This window comes from Phascolarctos cinereus, unplaced genomic scaffold (assembly GCF_003287225.1).
Source record: "Phascolarctos cinereus isolate Bilbo 61053 unplaced genomic scaffold, phaCin_HiC Scaffold_4;HRSCAF=312, whole genome shotgun sequence".
NCBI classification, from domain to species: domain Eukaryota; kingdom Metazoa; phylum Chordata; class Mammalia; order Diprotodontia; family Phascolarctidae; genus Phascolarctos; species Phascolarctos cinereus.
The window spans coordinates 677,719,600-677,742,639 of NW_027555847.1; the positions used below are offsets into that span (position 1 = coordinate 677,719,600).

Genomic DNA, 23,040 nt, shown 5'->3' on the forward strand with positions numbered 1-23,040 from the left:
TGACCACTCACTGCCCCAGGCTACTCTCCAAGACTAAGCTGCAGAGAACTGGATGAACTGTGTCAGTGGAAGGAGTTTCCTTCACAGGTGTAATATGCCACCCCCCCTCCCCAATTGTGATAGTTTAAGTACTTGGGGAGCTAAAAAGAATGAAAACAATTTTTTTCCTAGTGAAGCTCACAATCTTACATACGGAGAGAAAGGGGAGACATGGGATAAGTTACCTAGACAGATCAAACAATCATAAAGTGGCTATACAGAAGAAGAAAATATAGACTGAGGAAAAAACTGTGATGGGAAGTCCTAGGAATCAACAGGGAAATAGGCATCAAGATAGGAGCTGCAGACTTTAGAAGGACTAGGGATCTTCTAGTAAAGAAAGGCCTGACAAAGTCATTTTCTTACCTGCAGAGGAGCACCACCACGGAATCAGCTTTGGCGGGTATGAAGCCCAGGAGAAACACATTTCGACAGCCACAATTGTAACACTCCAGCACTGTCTCTCCCAGGGGCCCATCCTTGTGGAGGGTGACCTCTTTGCATTTTGCTCTTACTAGGTGATTTACAATGTGGCTAAAATCAGGAAAGAGTAAGGCACAGTTGAAAACCAAGAACAAGCAAAGGAGTTGTATTTCTAATTTTCCCACTTCGAAATGAAATATTCATGGTCAAGTAGCAGATACTCAGGAATATCTCACTCATCTTAGCACCACTGGACAATGAGTTGTTCCATATAACAATTATCCAGACACTTGAAACTTTAAAAAGGATTTTTTAAAAAATAAAAATCTTAAAAAAAAAACCCACAAAAAAATAAAAATAAAAATCTTTCTGAGAATGTTATTTTACCTTAGATGCCTAATGAGAATACATACAGCCCATAATTTTTATACCCTCATATAGATATCCTTCTTTTTCTATGAACACCATATTCTCAAATGCCCTTAGGAACTGAGAAAGGTGGCCATTTGTCCTGACTTCTGTAACCCCGGCTATCCCTAATCACTTCTTATTGCTGTAGTGTTTTGTTTCTAGTTACTGGCTAAGGAACCAGATGATCTAACGCATTAGGACTAGGTGTTAGCTAAGAGTCAAGAGGCTCTGAGAGCCTGTGTGGCTTTTCCATGGTGAAAGGATATGAGCCTTAAAAGTATGTGGCCTTTCTGCTCATGGGTCATTTTTTTTGCTCGTAGCCAATTCATTGTGTTCCTAAGAGTGAAGGTTAATAGATTAAGTTACTTGAAGATAAATTTGGTGTTTCATTATATTATTAGCTATTAATGGAAAAAGTAAATACAGCAAAACGCTGGTTAGCCAAAATACTTTAGGAATGGGACGCACTGACTATTCCACTTTTCTGATTGGTCACAGTACCCCTTTTCCTGAAAATCTTCCTAAAATATCTGTTGTTTCTCTAGATCAGACTCTGATTATATAGTACTGTAGCTAGAGAAAAGTACAGAAGCTTGGACATAACGAATGCATATTTTCTGAGGAATATGTGGAGAGTCGGTAGGATTTTTGTGATGCCAGGTTTTTTGGTTCCCATTTACCTCTTTCCTCAGAGTAAATTGCAGGGAAAAAAAATTAGCTGATAGGATAAATTCTAGCTACACAAGATTTAAGAGGAGAAAGGAAGGGAATAAGCATTTACATAAAACCTACTATGTGCCAGGCACTTTACAAATATTATTTACTTCATCCTAACAACAACCCTGGGAAGCGGGTGCTACTATCATCCCCATTTTACAGTTGAGGAAACCGAAGCAAAAGTTCTGACTTGGCTAGGGTCACACAATCTGAGGCCAGACTGAATTCAGGTCTTCTTGGCTGCAGGGCCAGTGACCTCTATTCAGCTGCTGCACTGTGAAAGGCATCATGTTATAGTGGAAAAAACACTGACCCTCAAGTTGGAAGACCTGCACTCAAGCGCTACACCATCCCCTTACTAGCTGAAGGGTAAGTCAAATTCTCAGTCTATCTTCACATTTCTAAAATTGGGATAATAAGCTTTTGCACTGTTTACTGCATTTGATGGATGAGAAGGAAGCACGCAGCAAAAGGTAACTCCTGAGAAGCATTAAGATTATTATATTTTCTTTGTAGAAGAAATCAAAAATAGACAGCAACTTTGGAATCTGATAGCACCCTAAATTTTAAGCTTACAGTCTAAGCTTGCATAACTCTGAGTTTAAGTACTAAAAGACTCTCATACCACTCCCCCCCAAATAATCAATCTAATCACATTTGATACTTATTTGAAGTGTGTATGATCAATAGCAAACTAAAACATAGTACTTTCTAGTGAATGTGATTGAATTTTTCTTTGATGGACCAGAATCTGGTCATTACAAAGATCAGAAATGCCCTGAGGGCTCAAACTGACATTCTGGTCATTATCTCCTCTGGGAGCACAATATTCTCTTAGTGTACTTTAATGGTAAAGGCAGAAACCTTAAGATTAAACTAGCATGGCAAGAGCTCATCTTGCAAAAAGCATAAATAAAACAAGAAAATTAAGTCAACCGTACTTGCATAATAAAAATAAGCACAAAAAATAAACCAAGAGTAAATACATGAAGGCATTCACATAGCACCATGTGTTTTAAGTTAAACCAGTCACATAGGAGAAAAAAAGGCCAGGTTTGTTAACATGATTTTCTATTGTCCTCCACATCAACTTTCCCATCAGTTCCATACAAGTCTAATCACAAGCCTGATTAAAAACCGATGCATTATCTGACGAGCTACCTGCCAGAAGTGTTTCCACGTCCGTTACAAAACCATTTCTTGCTAGTATTGCAGTAAACCACACAAGCCGGGTCATGGATGCCACAGTAACTAAAAAAGGAAACATCACAAAAGTTAAAAAAGTAGGAAGATTCATTGTCTGCTTTTAATTTAGCACAATGTAAAATTCAAAGTTTTTCATCAAGCAACTTTAAGTAAGATAATACTAGGGACAAAATTAAATTCATTAACTGCAGAGGCTTAAGTCCTAAAATTTAAGACAGAAATATTAGGAGGAAGGTAGGGAATTATCCTGTAATGGGAAACAATTTAAGTCAAAACCACTTTTTACTGAGTTTGACAGAACTGTGGATGGAGGCCAGTTAAGCCATTACTGTGTCTTCTAAATTCACTTTGGCAAATAGATATCCCCCCTCAACTCTGCGCAATGAAAGCCTAATATCCAAAGCTATAGTTACTACCATTTATTTTTAAGTTTCACCCTTTATAACTTAGTAAATAGGTAACAAATCTTCAATTTGAAGAAAAGAGTGAATACTGGCAGCATAAAACAGGGACTGGATCTATGATTTCACTGGCACAGGCAACGGAATGAAGAAAAATCCTCAATGATGAGAAAAATTCCACTACCGACATTGCCTTGACACCTTCTCTACAACTTTTAGTCTCAGAGACCTGCCTAGGGCACTGAGAGGTTGATGACTTGTAATATGTAATATGTCACCCAGAAATCACACTGGACTGAGAGGACTGAGATTCTTCTAGTCCCAGTACTAACAATGAGGTAGCTACTTTTGAGTCAATAAGATCTGAGTTCAAACACACTGGGCCTTTGTTCCTCAGTTCCCTCTCCAAAATGGAGATAATAACAATAACATCTACTTCCCAAGGTTGCTGTGAAGATCACAAGATAACAAACATGAAGCATTCTGCAAACCAAAGCTAACTTTTTACCGTTAATAGACTAGGAATTTAGGACAGTTATTCCTCTTCTCTGGTCAGCGGTTTTTTTACCTGCTGAAGAAAAAGAACACAGAAGGTCCCACCTATCCCATTCTGACCACACCAGTTTTATTTCATAGTCTCTTCCAAATGACAGTCCATGGTCCAACTGCTCTCCAGATTAGTGTATTAAAATGTCAGCCTTACCTTGAGTCAACTATAATCTCAACACAATAGTGTATTCCAAGTTCCAAGGCGCTGCTACACTAAATGGTAGGGAATTCCCTTGTTTACACAGCACTTTAAGGTTTACAAAGCATTTTCCATAACAAGCTTGGGAAGTATATGCTATAAGCAATATCTTCTCCATTTTACATATAGAGAAACTGAGGCTCAAGTTAATGACGTGTCCAGTGATCTCCCACTTTATCTCACTTTATCCCTAGAGTCTTACTAGCACACCCCTAAGTGCGTGCAAGATCTAAGCTTCAGGGGCAGCTAGGTGGCACAATGGATAGAGCACCAACCCTGAAGTCAGGAGGACCTAAGTTCAAATCTGGCATTAGACCAAACATTTGACACTTACTAGCTGTGTGACCCTGGGCAAGTCACTTAACCCCAACTGCCTTAAAAAAAAAAAAGATCTAAGCTTCATTTAATAAGAATCAAGGACAAACCCCTTGATGCTCCCTGCCCAAGAGAGCTCATGGTTCAGTGTGGCTTCATCAGAAAAGCTCTCTTCTTTGTACTATGAGCCTATGAAGAATTCAAAACACTGCATAGCCTCCTGCTCTATGTTAGTTAGCTTGATGAGAAAATCTCCAGGCCAAAGGTAAACCTTATGCTTCCTAAAAATTTTAGCAGGGCTGACCTTTATTTATTCACTGTACCTACCTTGGGCAAGGTCAGTTTCTGGCTCAAAAAAAGGAGACGCTCCAAAATGTTAAAAATTCCAAACTAAATGTTTAGTGTGTACAGAGGAGAAGGATGGGATACTAGAAACAGCAGGTATAGTATACAGTGGAAAACAACAACAACAAAATTAGAACCCAAAGCAACTTGGGTTCTCTCTCTCACATATTCTCCATGCTCAACACATGGTGACCTCTAGGAATCCCATTCCTCGAATGCTCTCCCTCCCAAACTCTGACTCTCAGAATTCCCCAGTTAATGTGATCCCCCCAAAAGTTATGTCCCATTTACTCTGTATTTCTTTTGTATGTTCTGATTTTACATGGTTCTCTCCCATCAGAATGTATGTTCTTTGAGGGGAGGGGACTATTTTGGGCCTTTTCTTTGTATCTCCAGCACTAGAACAGAGTCTGATTTAAAGTAAGTCCTTAATAAGTGCTTGCTGATGGACTCATTTTAGTTCTGGCCCAGACAATGACTAGCTGCATGATCTTACGCAGGTTCATGTTTCTGTGTCTTAATTTCTTACTTGTAAAATTATAGGGTGGAACTATACCATCTAAAGAACTCTTCTGGCTGACACTCTCAATTCTCAAGTCTCTCATAGATCTGACATTCTACGGCTTTTAAAAAATGCACATGCAATTTAATACAACTCAAAGATTCTGAAAACATATGTAAATCAAATCCCTTTTTAAACCCATTGGGAAAGCTTATCATCTTCAAAAATTCCTATGACAGGGGCAGCTAGGTTGTGCAGTGGATAGAGGGCCAGCCCTGGATTCAGGAGGACCTGAGTTCAAATCCGGCCTCAGACATATAACACTTACTAGCTGTGTGACCTTGGGCAAGTCACTTAACCCCACTGCCTAGCCCCCCCCCCCCAAATCCTATGACAAGCCCTTTGGAAAACAAATAACCTCTGATTTTATCCTTGATTCTTATTAAATGAAAATCCAGATTTTCACCGGTGAAAGCAGGTTAAAATGAATATTAAGGGAAACCCTCATGAGGAAAAGAAGTCATAGAAAGAACAGCCTGAGCTCTGTCTGGAAGTATGCAGGGATATCCCAACTCTTTATCTTATGAAGATTCATAAGCTGGTGTGAACTTAAGGCAGTTGTTCTTCTACCCTCTTAAAGTCTGCAGTACAAATCCTAGAGATGGGGCTATATGGCTATATGTAACAGAAGCAATGTCACAGTCCAAGGTTTTAATTCAGGGTTTGAACAGAAAGCAGCACCTGGGAAAACACTTCACCACCATCTTCTCTTAACAAAAGGGGAAATGCCACTATTTGGTGCTTGTCATTCCGACAGGGTTTGGAACCGATGCTTTTTTACCTGCAAGCATGCACAGGGAGATCCTTTGTATAGTAAGTATCTTCTTCATCTTCTTCAAAATTCAATTCGGCCAACAGTTGGCTAGTTTTAGCTACGCTGTCATCCACAGCACCGTTCTGCAGGATACCATCAGGTCCATTAACCTAAGTCAAAAAGTCAGTTGAAAAGTTTATGATCTAAAGCTAATACATCTTATTCTAAAAGACGCTTTCGAATAACTACACAGTATATTGTTTTTCCAGAAGCAGGAAGAGTGTATCACAGCTCAATTTCCACATTAAGTTTTAGAACTATTTTGCCTTGAAACAATACTGTTTGTGTCAGTTTTCACATATTATTTTTCACCACTAAATCCACTGGACTTAATATTTATCACTCATTTTTTTTCACATATACTTCTATCTGGACACTATAATTATTTTCACAGCATATGACTGTTTCAAAGAGGAAAAACCAAATGACCACGGTCATGTGAAACAGAAATAAGATTGGCTTAAAAAAAAACACCACCCTATATTCTTGTAATTGTTACTTGAGCATGTGGAAAAAAAACAGTGAAAACAATGTTGAACATTTTCCATAGGTGCAGGTTACTTTTAAAAGTTTAATTAGCCATTAGAATACATGAATTTAAATGTTATATACTACAAATATGGGAGAAAAGACAATTTAGGCATCTCAGATGTTACAACTGAGTATTAGGCAAAGTATTCCTGTCCATCATTGTTTCAATTTGTTTTTGGTCTTATTTTTAAAGAACCTCAGCTAAAAAAGGTAGAAAAACTTTGAGGTGGATATACTTCTATTCAAAACTTCTCAATGATTTTCTATTCTCTAGCAAATAAAGGTCAAACTCCTTGGGCTGACAACAGAGGAGGTCTCCTTGGTTCCATTCTTCTTCATCCAAAACTCAATTAACCACTCCACCCTCCCTTGCCCCAGTATACTTCGTACCTCTGTGTCTGCTCACACACCTAGTCTTAGACTCTTCATCTCCTTCTGATGAAATACTAGTCACTCTTCAAGATCTTATGAAGCTGATCATATAAACTAATCTATAAAGTTTCAAATGGCATTTACAATAAGATCAAGAATTCACAAGAGAACAGCAGTAATTAGATTGCATCACACAAGAATAGGAATATCTTTAATATACTTACCCCATGTTATGAATCATCTTATTAAAAATGCTCACCTCCACCCTTTCCACAAGGACTTTCAACCTTTCTTCATAACTAAACAATCAAAACCTCCAACTTAACTGAAACCAACAATCCCTAATTATAAGTCTCCTCCCTCTGACACAAAGCTCACATTCTCTTCTTTAGTCAACTAGCAATAGGCTAAGATAGCATGGTATAGCAAAAATGGTGGATCCAACACTAGACTGGGCAGAGACCAGAGTTCTGGTTCTAGTTTCACTACAACTTAAGCATGTCAACCTCTCTGTGGCTCCACTTCCTCATTTATAAAATGGGAATGGAAAAACCTGTCCCATCTACTATTGACAATTGGGAATATCAACTAAACAAATGTCAAAATAATTGAGAGACACCCTGTTTTCCAGAGCTAAGGTCCAGCAAGCAGGCTGTGCCCTGAGCTTGGGATAACAATGATCCTTTGCGCTCACCCTCTGGCAAAATCACATGATTGCTGTATTGCTCTGACCAGCACTAGGTGTTTTCTGAGCTCAGACAAGCACCAGGCGAGCTAGGACAAGTATCCATGTTCTGGTCATTAAGTCCTGCTATGGATCAAACTTATCTCATTGCTGCTGTCACCTCTCATTGTCAGCGCTACAGCTCACTGAGCAACCACTGGTGTAAGTATTGACATCTTCCTACACTAAAGGGGTGTCTGTGTCCCTCCTCCCCCACTAGGGGTGGGGCCCCAGCCCATGCGTCTAATCTGCTGCCTTGCTTGCAAACCATTTCCCTCGAAATTAAACTTCTGTTTGATTCCCGACTTTCTTGTCTCTGGCCTGCTCTGTTTGGCTTTGGTCACTAAGAGGTTAGAGGCCAGTTGGGTCCAGTTGACTTAATAGGCATAAAAACATAAAACGTGTTAATATTAAAGCACCTGACATTCATGTAGTTCTGTTTATAGTTTACAAAGCACTTTATATCCATCATCTCATTTGATCCTCAAAATTCTAAGGCAGACAAATTATTAGCCCCACTTTACAGATGAGGAATTTGAGCCCCCAAGGAAGGAGAGCTAAAGCTCAAAGCCAAAGACAGTAAACGGCAGAGCTAAGACTCAAACCTAAGTTTTCTGATCTCCAGTCCAGAGCTCTCCTCTACCATACTGATAATAAATGTTCTGAGTATTGATGGGAGGTTTACTCTGCATACTTGTTCATAACTACTGTCTTCCCCCACACCTGCTTATCTGATCCTATTAAGAACCCTGGGCCTGGTAATTTATTAGGCACTTCAAAATGCAAATGTAAGAACACTGTCTTTGTCACCACATAATACAATTTTCCCAACAAAATTCATGGAACTGTCAGATTAGAATCCTTGTAAGTGTGTGGGAAATGCACCCTTATGAAATGTGTAATAATATGAGTCAAGAAGAACTGAACACGCTTTTCACTTTCTGTGGGAGCTAGCACATAAAGTTATTTCTTATCAATCTAATTCCATTTTGATGTATGATATAAAGGAACAATTTAACTCTGGCTTTGTGACTTCCTGTGGTGCCTGAAGTTCTCAAAAGGCATACAAGCGTTCATATGTGTGAGTATGTATGTACAAAGGGAATAGGAAAGTCATCTAGTCCAATATCCTTATTCTACAAATAAGGAAACTTGAGGCCCAGATAGGTTAGGTGATTTTCCAAGTCACAAAGATGGTAAACTGAAGAGGCAGGATTTAAAACACAAGTTGTCCTTACTCTAGATTTGGGGCTCTGTAATTTATAATTCAAGTGGCAGCTAGATGGCTGGATAGAGCACTGGGTCTGGAATCAGGAAAACCTGAGTTCAAATCTGTCCACAGACACTCACTAGCTGTGTGACTCTGGGCTACTCATTTAACTCTGCCTCAGTTTCCTCATCTATAAAATGAACTGGAGAAGGAAATGGCAAACCACTCCGTATCTTTGCCAAGAAAACCCCAAATGTAGTCACAAAGAGTTGGACACAACTGAAACAACTCAACAGAATGTTTAGGGGCAGCAAGGAGGCAAAGCGGATAGAACACTAGGCCTACAGTCAGGAAAATCCAAGTTCAAATCCGACCTCAGACACTTACTAGCTGTGTAATGCTGGGCAAGTCACTTAACTTCTATTTGCCTCACTTCCTCATCTGTAAAATGGAGACACACTGGAGAAGGAAACAGCAAACCAATCCACATCTTTGCCAAAAGACTAAAACAAATCATGGACAAAGTCCATAGAGTCACGCATGTACAGTCAGACATGACTGAACAACAACAACAAAAACCTTACTATTCTGTTGAAGTACAGTGAAAAGTGTCTTGTGCACAGCCCAAATGGAAAAGGGAATTCCTTAGCTGGTGATGTCCCTCTAGATCATCCTGTTCACGTATGAAAATCTAGGACTGAAGCAAGTCCTAGAACAATCCACTTGAACCAAGATGCATGCCCAATCAAGAGACTGATTTAATACTACCCACATGGAAAAAACAAAATGTATAAAAAGCAGCCCACTGCGTTAGTCCCTAAGTACTTATAGACTTGGCAGGCGCCAGACTCAATGATAAATGAATTCAGCCTAAAAAGAAATGAAGACAGTGGAAAACCATGTAACACTTTCAACAATTGCAGGCTTATCTTTCAATATACTACTTTCCCAGAGATGCCAACATGCTGCCTATCGTGAAACAACATAAGCTTCAAAGAATCAAAATTATGACTGACATTAGGCATAAGCAAGCTGTAGTACACTGGCAATAATGATATGCACCTAAATGATACAAAAGATGGTCCATTTAAAGAGAGCGCTCAGGCCAGCCTTGGCCTAATTACTCTGCTAGCCATAGTAGGTACTTCATTTCCCCAATCCCCTTGCAGCTTCCTTTTACTTGCTGACTTCTCCATTAGCAATGGCAATACTGGCCTCCATTTTCTTCTCTCCCCAAACTATCCCCCACACAAATGCCAAGATAAATCTTCCTAAAGCCTTGGTCTGATCAGATTTAGTTTCCCACCTCCAACTCCCCCAAACTTTCAGTGACTCAATATGAACACCTTACCCTGACATCTATAATCTAAGACCAACTTGGCTAACTGTTTTCACCTCCCCATCCAGCTTCAGTTAAAACGGACGAGCAGTTTTCCAATCTCTTTCTGCATGTACTTTGTAGATACTTATATGTGCATGTTGGCTCTGCTAACAGAATGTAAACTCTCTGAGGGCAAGGATTGTTTGATTTTTTTTTTCCTTTGAACTGTCAACACCTCTCAGTGCCTGGCAAACAGTGTTTAATAAATGCTTACTGAGCCTCCTCTACTTTTCCTCCTCTGTTTCGGCGTACAGTTCATCCCCAATGACTTCTCATCTCCAACCACTGAATTTTTTCCCCTTACAGCTCCAATTCAGCTCCTACACTTTCTCATGAAGCCTTTCCTGATGATTTCAACTGACAGTGACCTCTTCTTTGCCTCATTTACATTCTACCTTATATGTTTTTGTACGTACGCTTGGCTCCTCCCCCAAACTCCTGAGGATATATAACTTTTCATTTTCATATCTCCAGTTCCCAGCATGGTGTAGGGGTATAAAAGCTAAAACATGATTACTGGGAAGACAAATGAAATGACCTGTGTAAAAGGTCCAGTAAGTTTTCAATTACCTGCACTAATGGAAGGAAGTACAGGCTCGGATAATTTAAACCAAGAGGCAATCCCTAATGATTGGTTTCTCAGAGACTCTCTGAATTTTTCATCTCCATTCTCCAACACGATGCCCATGCTCCCTTCTCTCCTTGTTCTCTAATCCCACACACATATGCACTTTCTAGTTCTGACCTTCACCTAGCTTAATCACACATTAAGTGCACCTGGAATACCTCCACCTTTTAGGTAGCCTAGAACCCAAATGCTACAGAGAAAATCTACCTGTGATTAGAGTCAAACAGTGGACAAAGCCTATTAGTACCTCTCCATTCCTGAATATAACTTTTAAGTAACAATTTAATAAGGTCTGGTAGTAACACTGCTCAACCGCTCCTTGCCTTTGTCAAGCTCTCTATCCTTTCCTTCACAGACAAACTTCTGGAAAGTTATCCACACTCCCAACCTCCACCACTTTCTCAGACCCTTAGCAACCTCGCTTCGACCCCATCGTTCCACTCAAACTTGTCTCTAGGATCACCAACAATATCTTAATTGCTCAATCAAGAGGCTTTATCTGATCTCATCTTTCTAGATTACAGATTCCTAAAAAACACTCTCTTGCCTCGATTTCACAACACCACTCTCCTGTCTCACTAATCCTTCTCAATCTCCTTTCCCAGCGCATCCTCTCCATGTGGTGTTCCACATGCCAGGGATATCCCAGGACTCTGTCCTAAGCCCTCTCTTCTCTGTACACATCTTTCATCGGTTCCCATGGGCTCAATTATCACAACTCCAAAACCTACATATGCAGCTTTTCACCTCCCTCTTGGACTCTACTTCTGCAGCTCTAACTTGGTATCCTCTGGGCACCTCAAACTGCCTATGTTCAAAACTGAACTTGTCCTTTCTTCTGAAAACCCACTCTCCTTCCTAATTCCTGTCAAGGACACTATTATTCTTCCAGTCCCCTAGGATCACAACTTTGGAGTCCTTCTGACTCTTCCCTTCCACCTGTCAAAATGTGTTTGATTCTATCCCCTTGTATCTTGGCATCTGTCCCCTTTTCTCTCTATCCCTAATTCAGACAGGCCACAACTACCTCTCACATGGTCTATTTTAACAGCTTCTAACTGATCTCCTTGTCTCCATTAAGGAAAGCATAGACTTTCCTTCCCTAATCCACCCCCCTTGCCAAGTCAGTCAATAAACACCAATCACCTACTAGTTCCAGGCATTGTGCTAAGCAGTCCTGGGGTTACAAAGAAATGTAAAAGACAGTCCCTATTCTCAAGGAACTCACAGTTTAATGGGGTAAATGACATGCAAAATAAGTTATGAACAGGATAAATTGGAAATAATCAATAGGAAGACATTGAAATTAAGAATTAGGAAATTTTTTTTTAAACAGAAGGTGAGATTTTAAGGCAGCCAGAAAATCCAAGAGGCAGAGCATTTAAAGCATGGGAGACAGCCAGTGAAAATGCCTAGAACAGAGAGACAGGGTGTTTTGGGACTGCCTGGAAGTAGTCAGGTGGCTCAGTGGCTACAGCACTGAGACCTGAGTTCAAATCTAACCTCAAGACACTTATTAGAGCGCAGTGTTCCTGGGCACATTCATAGCTACTACTTGCCTCAGTCTCAAGTGTAAAATAGGGATAATAATGGCACCTACCTCCCAGAACTGTTGTGAAGATTAAATAATATCTACTCTAGTCTCTCTCTCTCTACCTAAAGAGAAGAGATGATCAAGGAGAAATGTGTGATCAACCGTATTAAAGGCTTCAGAAGTTAAGAACGACGAGGATTGAGAAAAGGCCTTTAGATTTAGCAATTAAGAGATCACACGTAACTCTAAAGAAAGCATTTTCAGCTGAGTAACGTCAGAAGGCAGACTTTAAAGAATTAAAAGAATGAGAATGAAGGAAGTGAGAACATCCATCGCAGACTTCATTCTCAAGATCAGCGATAAAAGAGAGCAGAAACAATGGACGACAACAAGCAGAGATGGACAGATGAAGTGAGGGTTTTTTGAGGAAGGAGAGATGGACGTGTTTGTAGGCACTAGAGAAGCAGTGAGTAAACAGGGAGAGACTAAAAGTAAGTAAAAAAAAGTGGGAATGTTAGAAGAGGTTACTGGTTGCCAAACTGTTATTCCTAAAGCACCAGTCTGATCATGTCTGATTTCTGCTCAGAAAGCTTCAGTGGCTCCTTAGGGCCTCTGGGATAAACTACCAACTCACTCCTAGAATAAAATAATCACTCCACTCTTTTTAGTGTTTAAAGTCCTTTATACATTAATCTTTTCAGGCTGATTACATGGAGTTCTCTCTCACACACTACAACATCTCCACCATACCTTTGCACAGGCTATCCGCTATCCCTGCAGTGTTCTCCCCATTCCTTCTCTCAGCTTCTTATCAAACCTGGCTCCCCTTCAAGGTGCCACCACCTCAGCAATGCCTTTCCTTATTCTCTTCAAGCTTTATCCTTTCTCCCATTCCTTTAATTTAGATTATATTTTATGTTTACATATAGAGTAAGCTGATCTACATGTGGATTTAATTAAAAACAAAATATATCAATAAAACTTTTCAAAAATTATTTATGTCTCTACATATTGTTTTCCCCCAACAGGATCTAAGCTCTGAGGGCAGGGGCTGTTTCTGCTTTGTATTTCTGGTATCTAGTGCAGTACCTGGCACACAGTAGGCACTTTCAATGTTTGTTAACTTCATGTGTTCCTTCCATTCCTACCTCACCCCCCTAAACCCCCAGAAGAAGTCTAGCATCTTAAAGGCAGGAGCTGGATACTATAACTGTGCTCCCCCATAGTGCTCTGCAAATAGCACGCATCCAACGTCTGTTGATGATAATGCAAAACTCTCCTTCTTTACAAAGACAGGGGATTCTGGGTGTGGAAGCCACTGGAGGCTGATGTGGTTGGTTGTGATGAGCTGCTCTTTTACCTATGTTTGTTACAAGGAATGGCTAGGGGAGGGGAGGGATACAATCTGAAATGAAGGTGACCTGAAAACAAAAGATAGCAATAGAAACTTAAAAAAATATTTTTTAAAGAAATGAATACAAAAGCTGAAAACCAAAATCAGAATCAAAGAATTTCAGAACTAGAAGGGATTTCAAATGACATCTAGTCCAGCCTACAGGAAAAAGAATCCCCTCAATGACATATCCATCAATGGTCCACAGACTTTTTTTGAAGTATAGTAAAAGGAAACCTCTGTCTGGCCTGCACAGGTATTCCATTTCACTCTAGGAAAGCTCTGTTAACGGAAGTTTTCCTTTATATCACACCTAAATCTTCATGTACTTTGTACAACTTCCTATTTTTTCCCCCTTGTTCTGCTTTCTGAGTGCCAAAGATCTTGAAGACCATTTTCTTGTACTCCCTGAGCTTTCTTCTCTGAGACAAACATTCCAAAGTTCCTTTAACCAACCCTTAACTAGTCTGGTTGCTCTCCTCTGGAAAAGTTTGACTTTAGAGATCAAATGTCAAGCATAATTCAAAGTACACTGTTTAAAATTTTAATAAAGCTCAATTGATTAAAAAACAAACAAAAAACAAACCAAAAAACCCCCCACCAAAATATGGTGCAAATCTCCAGATACAACTTTAAAATCAAAACTATTTACATTTGATTTCAAAAACGAATCTGAACAGGAGGCAGCACAGTATAGTGAATAGAGATCCCCTTGCAGTCAGAAAACTGTGAGTTCAAACTTGCTGATACATACTTGCTATGAACAAGTCACCAAGCCCCTTACTGCCCCCCCCCCCACGCAACTCTCTAAGGCAATTTCAGAGGGCGGAAAGGAAAGAAGGAAGGAAGGGAGAGAGAGAAAATTCATTAAACACTTACTATGTGTCAAGCACTTTGCAAATATTATCTCACTTAATCCTCACAAAAGCCCAGGGAGGGAGGTACTATTGTTATCACTCCCATTTTACAGACGAGGAAAATGAGGCAGACAGAGGTTAAGTGACTTGTCAGAAAGTGTTCAAGAGTGGATTTGATCTCAGTTTTCATTACTCTGGCTACCAAGCCACTTGGCTGCCTGTACAGGAAGTTTAGTTCTATATAACAAATCACAGCTCCATCCAAAAACAGCCCCAAACCTTAACAAAACAGTAATGATTTATTCTACCTCCTTCTGATTATGTTTCCATACTTAAGAGTTTGGTGTTGTTTTTTTTTTTTTTAGCAAAATTTACATTTAGGCCTCCTCTGATTGTTATAACCCACCAAGACTATATAGCATTACAGATTATCAGAGCTCAAGGGGACCTTAAAGTTTAGCTCATGTCTGAACAGTAACCACTTCAATCCAAAGGCCTCCAGTTAACATTATCTTTCCAAACAAGCCTATTTCAGTATTACCCCTAAGAACATTTTCCCAAACATTAAAATATCTATTTCTCTGAAATTTCTACTCATTTCTCCATGTTTTGACATCTGGAGCCAAGTAAAGCAAGAACATTCTTCTATACAACCTTCCAAAGTGGCCATCAGGCCCAATCCAACCATCACAAGCATTTAATAAATTCCTACTACGTGCTAGGCAATGGAGATATAAAGACAAAAAAAAAATGTTGCTCTCAAGGTGCATTCTACCACAGGAGACAACATGTATATATACAAGAAAATACAGAATAAATACAAAATCAGCAACAGGTAGCTTATAGAGATTACTAGCAATTGGGGTGGGGGGTTGGGAAAGGCTTCATACAGAAGGTAGTGGTTAAACTGAATCTTGCAGCTTGTTTTTGTTTTTGTTTTTTCAGTTGGGCAGTGGGATTAAGCAACTTGCCCAGGATCACACAGCTAGTGTTATGTGTCTGAGCTCGGATTTGAACTCAGGTCCTACTGAATCCAGGGCCGGTGCTCTATCCACTGTGCCACCAAGCTGCCCCCTTTTTTGTTTCTGGTTTTTGAGTCTTGAAGCTTATGGAAGTGACTGTTGATAAATCAAAATAAACTAATAAAAAATAAACTGAGTCTTGAAGAAATTAAGGTATTCTATAAAAGGGAATGAATTCCAGGCAGAGGGGACAGTCACTGAAAATCATAGAGAAGGTGAGTTATAACGGGAGGCCAACAAGAAGACTCGTGTGATTAGATTAGTGCAGCAAGAGGAGTAACATATAATGAAGCTGGAAAAGTAGGTTGAGACCATGATGCTAAGAACCTTAAGGCCACACAGAGAAAATTCTATTTTATTCTATAGACAACAAGGACCCAATGGAGTTTATTAAGCAGAGGAATGACATGGTCAGACCTACTTAAGAAAAATCAGTTGCAGCTATGTGGAAGATGACTGGAGTAGGGAGAGACCTGAAGCAGGAAAGGGTTAAGGGAAGGTAATAAGCATTATATAGTTTCCACTATGTGTCAAGCACTGTGCTAAGTGCTTTACATATATCTCATCTGATCTTCACAACACTCCTGGAGGGAAGTGCTATTATTACCCCCATTTTACACTTGAGAAGAGGGAGGCTAAAAGAGCTTAAATGACTTGTCCAGAGTAACACAGCTAACAAGTATGAGGTCAAACTTAAACTCAGGTCTTCCTGATTCCAAGCCCAGCCATCTATCCACTGTGCCACTTACCTGTCTCCAATCAGAAACCAATTAGAAGGCCATTATAATAGCCTATGTGAGAGGTGATGAGAACTAAACTAAGGTAATGAATGTGTGAGTAGTGAAAAGGGAATGGATGATAGAGATGCTGTGGAGGTAGAATATATGTGAGGCACTGTGCTGGAAAGACAAAGTCAAAACTTAAGGCAGCTCCCACCCTCAACAATCTCACAGAGGTACGGGCAGGATACAAGATGTAAACAGAGTATGCAAAAGATTACTTGGGAAGGAGAAAGTATGAACAACTAAGGAATTAAAGGAAAAGTTTCGTGTTGGAAGAAGTCTCCAAAGAAGTCAGGAAATATAAGAGGTGAAAAGGAATGTAATGAAGAATGAGAGACAACCTATATAAAGGCATGGTAAGCAGAAAAATAGAATACTGAATTTGGGTAACAGCAAATAGGCCGATTCAGCTTAAGAGGAATGTGAAATAAGCCTTGAAAGGCTGGATGTAGCCAAATTGGGATGGATGCTGGATATGCTGAGGACGTAGAATTGACAATAATCCTAAATCTTGCCAGAAACTTGGAGAGCTGTCATGACTCAATAGAAAGGAAGCATAGAAGTAGCCTCCACAAATTGTCTTCTGGTCACAAATTCTTCTGGAAGGAAGAAAAAGCAAACAAAAAAACCATCTAGGACCCCACCCTCTACTACCAGTCTTATCTAATCCATTGCATGCTCTGACAATGTAATGTTTCTAACACCCTTAGGGAGGTAGATCTAGGAAGATCATGGAACTCCTCCTCCTGGGCTCTAGTTCTGGCACCAGATATCAGCTAAAACATTCACAGTAACTCAACACTTCTTTTTTTCCCTCTTTTTAAAACCCCACTGATGAAGTTGTACTTGTAGTCCTACAGTTCCCCTACCGGCCTTGGCTTATGTCAGTCCTATTCTCTAGTAATTAACTCCCATTGTACAAATGAGACAAATACATAATGATCACAAACGGACTCGCCCAATGACATAAGCAGTCATACTACCCTTAAATTTTAAGTTTAGATTTACGACATGGAACTTCAGATACATAATTACATTCAAAATAATCTGAACAGCTCTTATTGCCACTGCAACTGAGTTTATTAAGTTGTTTCCTTAGCTCTTGTTTTACAAACAATTAAGAATTTTACAAATAAGGAAATGGGAATTCAGAGAGTCGAAGCAAAATGTACAAGATAACATGAGTTGTACGCTGATACTATGATGTAGGTAGCACAGTGGATAGAACACTGGACCTGGAGTCAGGAAGACTAGAATTCAAATCTGGCCTCAGACACTTACTATGTGACCCTGGGCAAGTTACTTAACCCAGTTTGCCTCAGTTTCCTCATTTATAAAATAAGCTAGAGAACACTCTAGTATCTTTGTTAAGAAAACACCAAATGAATTCACAGAGAGTTGAACACGACTGAAAACGATTAAACAACAACTGTCATGCAAACAAGAGGTGAGCTTAATTAAGTTAACTTCACCTTTAGGTGACCTGACCTGAAATTGGGGGGTAAAATGGGGGAGGCAGGTGGGCGTGGAGAGGTACCAGTGGGCAAGGACCACTCTATCAACAGAACAGAAGACAGTAAGTCCACTTTCCCCTATGGCATGCTAAATGGATACTGAATAATATTTTAAATATGAACAACTAAAACTTAGAATGTTCTTAAAGTGTTTTACAACGTCATCTCATTTAAGCCTCATAACAACCCTGGCAAGTACTGCAGGTTTCATCTTCTCCATTTTACAGATGAGAAAGTTTAAAAGCACAGAAGTTCGGCCAGAGTTACAACTAACATCTAAGTGTCAGAGGCAGTATTTCAAACCAGTCTCCTGCCTTCAGGTGTAGCATTAGGTTCAGATCCAGCTTCTGACACTTAATAGCTGCATGACCTCAGACATCATACTAAGAAAAAACATTACTAGTCATTTGGATTCTCTCATTCAACCAGAAATCTAAAAGCAAACAATACAGTTTGGGCCCTTTATTCATTACTAGTTAAGAAATAACTTGCATCCCTTACAGTTCCCTTAAAAAGACCCAAGTTCAGGGCAGCTAAGTGGTGCAGTAAATAGAGCACCAGCCCTGGATTCAGGAGGACCTGAGTTCAAATCCAGCCTCAGACACGTAACACTTATTAGCTGTGTGGCCCTGGGCAAGTCACTTAACCCCACTGCCTATCCAAAAAAAACACAACCCAACAACCAACAACCACAAACAAAACAAACCAACAAAAGACCCAAGTTCAGTATCAGGTCAGTTCTAAAAGTAAACCCGAAATTCCACTGTTTGTTAAGGGTCAGAAGCAACAACTCCTTACCAAACACAACTAAACTCACTAACTAGGAAGCAAGGGTAAAAAGACTGATGGTTAATTTAAATGATCCCAAGGAAAGGAACCATTAAGACAGATGAGAAGAAGTTACAGGGTGGCATATATGAGTCAAAAGACAAAATTCCTAAAGATTAGAGCAATACAATGGTATGGGCTACCTCCTGAGAGGGACAAGTTCCCTATCCCTGGAAATCTTCAAGCAGTGGCTAGGTGACAATTCATCAGGAATATTACCTTGTGCCAGGACTGCGTTAGATCAGTTTCTTCCCTTTCTTCCCAAGGGCTGCTCTACAGGCTAACACCCACTGAAATTTTTTTTAATAGTATATGATACAAAAACCTTTACAGTCAAAAGGTCCTTACTTATTAATAAAGCTTATAAAACTTAAACCAATTCACAGAACCACAAATCCGATAAGCGTATCATACAGACTTTGATTCAAGTCATTAATAAAACTGCTAAGCCAAGCAGAGAGCCCTACAATGCTCTAATGGAGATCTCAGGGTCACTTGTTGTTCAGTTGATTTAGCTGCGCCCAACTCTCCATGACCCCAGTCGGAGGTTTCTCGACAAAGATACTGGAGTGGTTTGCCATTTCTTTCTCTAGCTCATTTTACAGATGAGAAAACAGAGGCAAATAGGGTTAAATGACTTGCCCAAGGTCACACAGCTAGTAAGTGTCTGGAGCCAGGTTTGAATTCAGGTCTTTCAGGTCCAGAACTCTATCCACTGCATCACCTAGTTGCCCTGGTCCCTACTAAACCATTAAGTCTTAGATGCTGGACATTCAACCAATTCTAAAACCACCTAATTATACTGTCACCTAGACCTAATCTATATGCATAAGAACAGCATGAAAAACTTAGTCAAATGATTTGCTAAAAAAAACCACCAGAAAACAAAAACATTAGGCCCATCATATCAACTGCATTTGCTTGCTCTACCAGAGCAATAACCATATCAAAAAAGGGTTAAGTCTATTAATATTAGTCATCTCATAACATTGTGTACAACATTCTTCTGGTTCTGCTCATTTCACTCAGCATCACACCATACAAGTCTTTCCAAGTTTTTCTGAAGTCCACCTGCTCATCATTTCTTATAGCACAATAGCGTTCTATTACATTCACATACCACAACTTGTTCAGCCATTCCCCAATTGATGGGCATCCCCTCAATTTCCAGTTCTTTGGCACCATAGAAAGAGCTGCTATAAATATTTTTGTACATGAGGGTCCTTTTCCCATTTGTATGATCTCTTTGGGATACAGCCCTAGAAGTGCTATTGCTGGGTCAAAGGGGCTCTTTGGGGCATAGTTCCAAATTGTTCTCCAAAATGGTTGGATCAGTTCACAGCTCCACCAACAATGCATTAATGTTCCAATTTTCCCACGTATTCTCCAACATTTATCATTTTCCTGTTCTGTCATGTTGGCCAATCTGATATGTGTGATGTGGTACCTCAGTGCTGTTTTGATTTGCATTTCTCTAACCAACTGTGATTTAGAGCATTTTTTCATACGACTATAGATGGCTTTAATTTATTCATCTGAGAACGGCCTGTTCATATCCTTTGACTATTTATCAATTGGGGAATGACTTGTATTCTTATAAATTTGACTTAATCCTCTATATATTTTAGAAATGAGGCCCTTGTCAGAGACACTGGCTGTAAAAATTCTTGCATTGGCTTTGTGCAAAAACTTTTCAATTTAATGTAATCAAAGTTATCCATTTTGCTTTTCATAATGTTCTCTATCTCCTGTTTGGTCATGAATTCTGTTCTCCATAAATCTGATAGGTAAACTATTCTTCGTTCTCCCAGTCTGCTTGCAGTTATCAGCCTTTATATCTAAATCATGAACCCATTTTGACTTTATTTTGCTATATGGTGTGAGATCTTGATCTAGGCAGTTTCTGCCATACTCTTTTCCAGTTTTCCCAGCAGTTTTTGTCAAAGAGTAAGTTCTTATCCCAGAAGCTGGGGTCTTTGGGTTTATCAAATAATAGATTACTATAGTCACTGACTACTGTGTCTTTCATACTTAAGCTATTCTACTGACCTACCACCCTATTTCTTAGCCAGTACCAAGCAGTTTTGATGACTGCTGCTTTATAATACAATTTAAGATCTGGAATGGCTAGGCCACCTTCCCCAGAATTTCTTTTCATTAGTTCCCTTGATATTCTGGACCTTTTGTTCTTTCAGATGAATCTTATTATTTTTTCTAACTTGATAAAATAATTTTTTGGTAGTTTGATTGGTATGGCACTGAGTAAGTAAATTAGCTTAGGTAGAATTGTCTTTTTTTATTTTATTAGCTTGGCCTACCCATAAGCAACTGATGTTTTTCCAATTATTTAGGTCTGACATAATTTGTGTGAAAAGTGTTTTGTAATTGTGTTCATATAGTTCCTGGGTTTGTTTCTGGAAGCAGACTCCTAAATATTTTATGTTTAAAGTAAGTTTAAATGGAATTTCCACAATACAACTTCAAACTCCCTATTTGTTGTCCATTTTCCTTGAAAGCCTGAGTTCATTCTGGACTTTACCACTCTTTACGTTATTCATACAGTTCCAAGCCAAGCTTGTGTTTTCATCTTGTTAACTGGCTTTGTTCTCATCTTCTGGACAAGCCATTTTAAAACTTTAAGCTGGTCAGGTGAGTTTTCTGTGACTCTATAGGGTCTCTCAAGGTAACTTCCTGGCTTTCCTCCCTCTGTCCCATTCTCCTATTCCTTGGGAGCTTCCTTTCCTCATTCTCCTTAGCCCCAAATTACCATCCTCCCAGCACTCAGGCTATAAAGGACAGAGAGACTATAAAGTGTAGTCTGAGTTGGAGAAACACCGAAGTAGATAACCTTCAAGGTTCCCTACCAACTCTAGGATTCTATGAAGGCTTAAGTGTGTTTTAGGTTTTTTTTTTTTTAGGGAATTTTGTCAATGTTTAAAATGTACCTGGTATTCAAATTGAACTTAACAAGCTAGTACCTAATGTGTGCTAGGAACTGTGATAAGTGGTAGGGATCAAATCAAAAAACCTACACTTACCCTGCCAAGGAACCTGCAGTCTACTAACATTTTAAACCCTCGCCTCAAAGAGTGAATCTTTTGATACCCATTATATTTAGACTTTGTTACTAGCTGTGTAAATACGCATTAGCAGTCTAAGGAGTTGATGGGCAGGAATGGTTCTGATGAGCTACTCACATTTTTTCCCCTTTCCTACAAAACCCAGAAACCCCCTCTCTCAAAGGTTCAGGTTGTTCCCTTTCTCATGAAGTATTTCTGCTAATCAGGAACTAAGTCTGTTGGAAATGTGATAGTCTCAGTTTCTGGAAGGCAATGCAGCTCAACCGTTCACCAGTCAGCAACCTCAGGTGGCCTGACACACTCACAGGCATTATTAATACCCTAGGCATCTGGTTTTGGAGCTATCAAACTGGTGTCGTATTTAACACCAAGTGTTAGGAAAGGATTCTTACTCCCTTATTTTTTCCAAATGTAGGTTCCTCACAATATAACACATAAAGATGTCCAGAATTCCAATAATTATAATTAACTTATTTCCCACAAAATTATCAATGAATAACACTATAAGATGCACCCCCAAAGGCGAAAAAATTATCTTATACCAATCACCATTATTCATGTTGAGTTACTCTTTCTACATTTTGATCCTTCAAATTGCTTTCCCCAACACAAGCTCCTTTCAAGCCCTCCAAGATCCTAATACCACCCTATCTACTCAACTTGATTCCTCATACCCAACACCCCATTTCAGTCATACCCACCTTCTCACTGGTCCTCAAACATTTCTACCATATAAACACAACTAGAACGCTTTCCAAAATGTTTGCAGCAATCTGACAATATCACTTACAGCCATGAAAATGGATTCCTTTGACCAAGCGATCACATTGCTGGAACTATGTCCTAACAATATGATAAAAAGGAAAGAAGATCTCTGTATAAAAAACAAAAACACCTCAGTGATTTTTATCTGAAATAAAAGCTGTTTCTAGTTCTCTTACGTCTACAGTTGGAAGACAGTAAATTGTGACATTAATGTAATGTAGTACTTCTGTATTGATAAATTATAACAAAGAATATAAATATGGAAATATGTATTTAGTGATTAAAAAAGGTCAACAGAATAAGTACATATTGACCAAGACCATCCAAGAGGAGTAAAAAAAAATGAAGCCAACAAAACTTTTCTAGAAAAGCACCTAGAAGGGGAAGAAGGGTTTTTAAGAGAATGAGTGACTGTGCAGAGCCAAGTACTAGTCTGTC

The 23,040-nt window shown here is 39.3% G+C and overlaps 1 protein-coding gene across 1 annotated transcript in view; it reads right to left on the reverse strand.

Annotated features, from left to right (window-relative positions):
- Positions 1-23,040, reverse strand: part of UPF1 (UPF1 RNA helicase and ATPase) — a 64,847-nt gene that overhangs the window by 34,324 nt on the left and 7,483 nt on the right. The window contains 3 exon segments of the mRNA XM_021008876.2: positions 406-573; positions 2,752-2,841; positions 5,949-6,091. Of these exon segments, the coding sequence (XP_020864535.1) occupies positions 406-573; positions 2,752-2,841; positions 5,949-6,091 (401 nt within the window).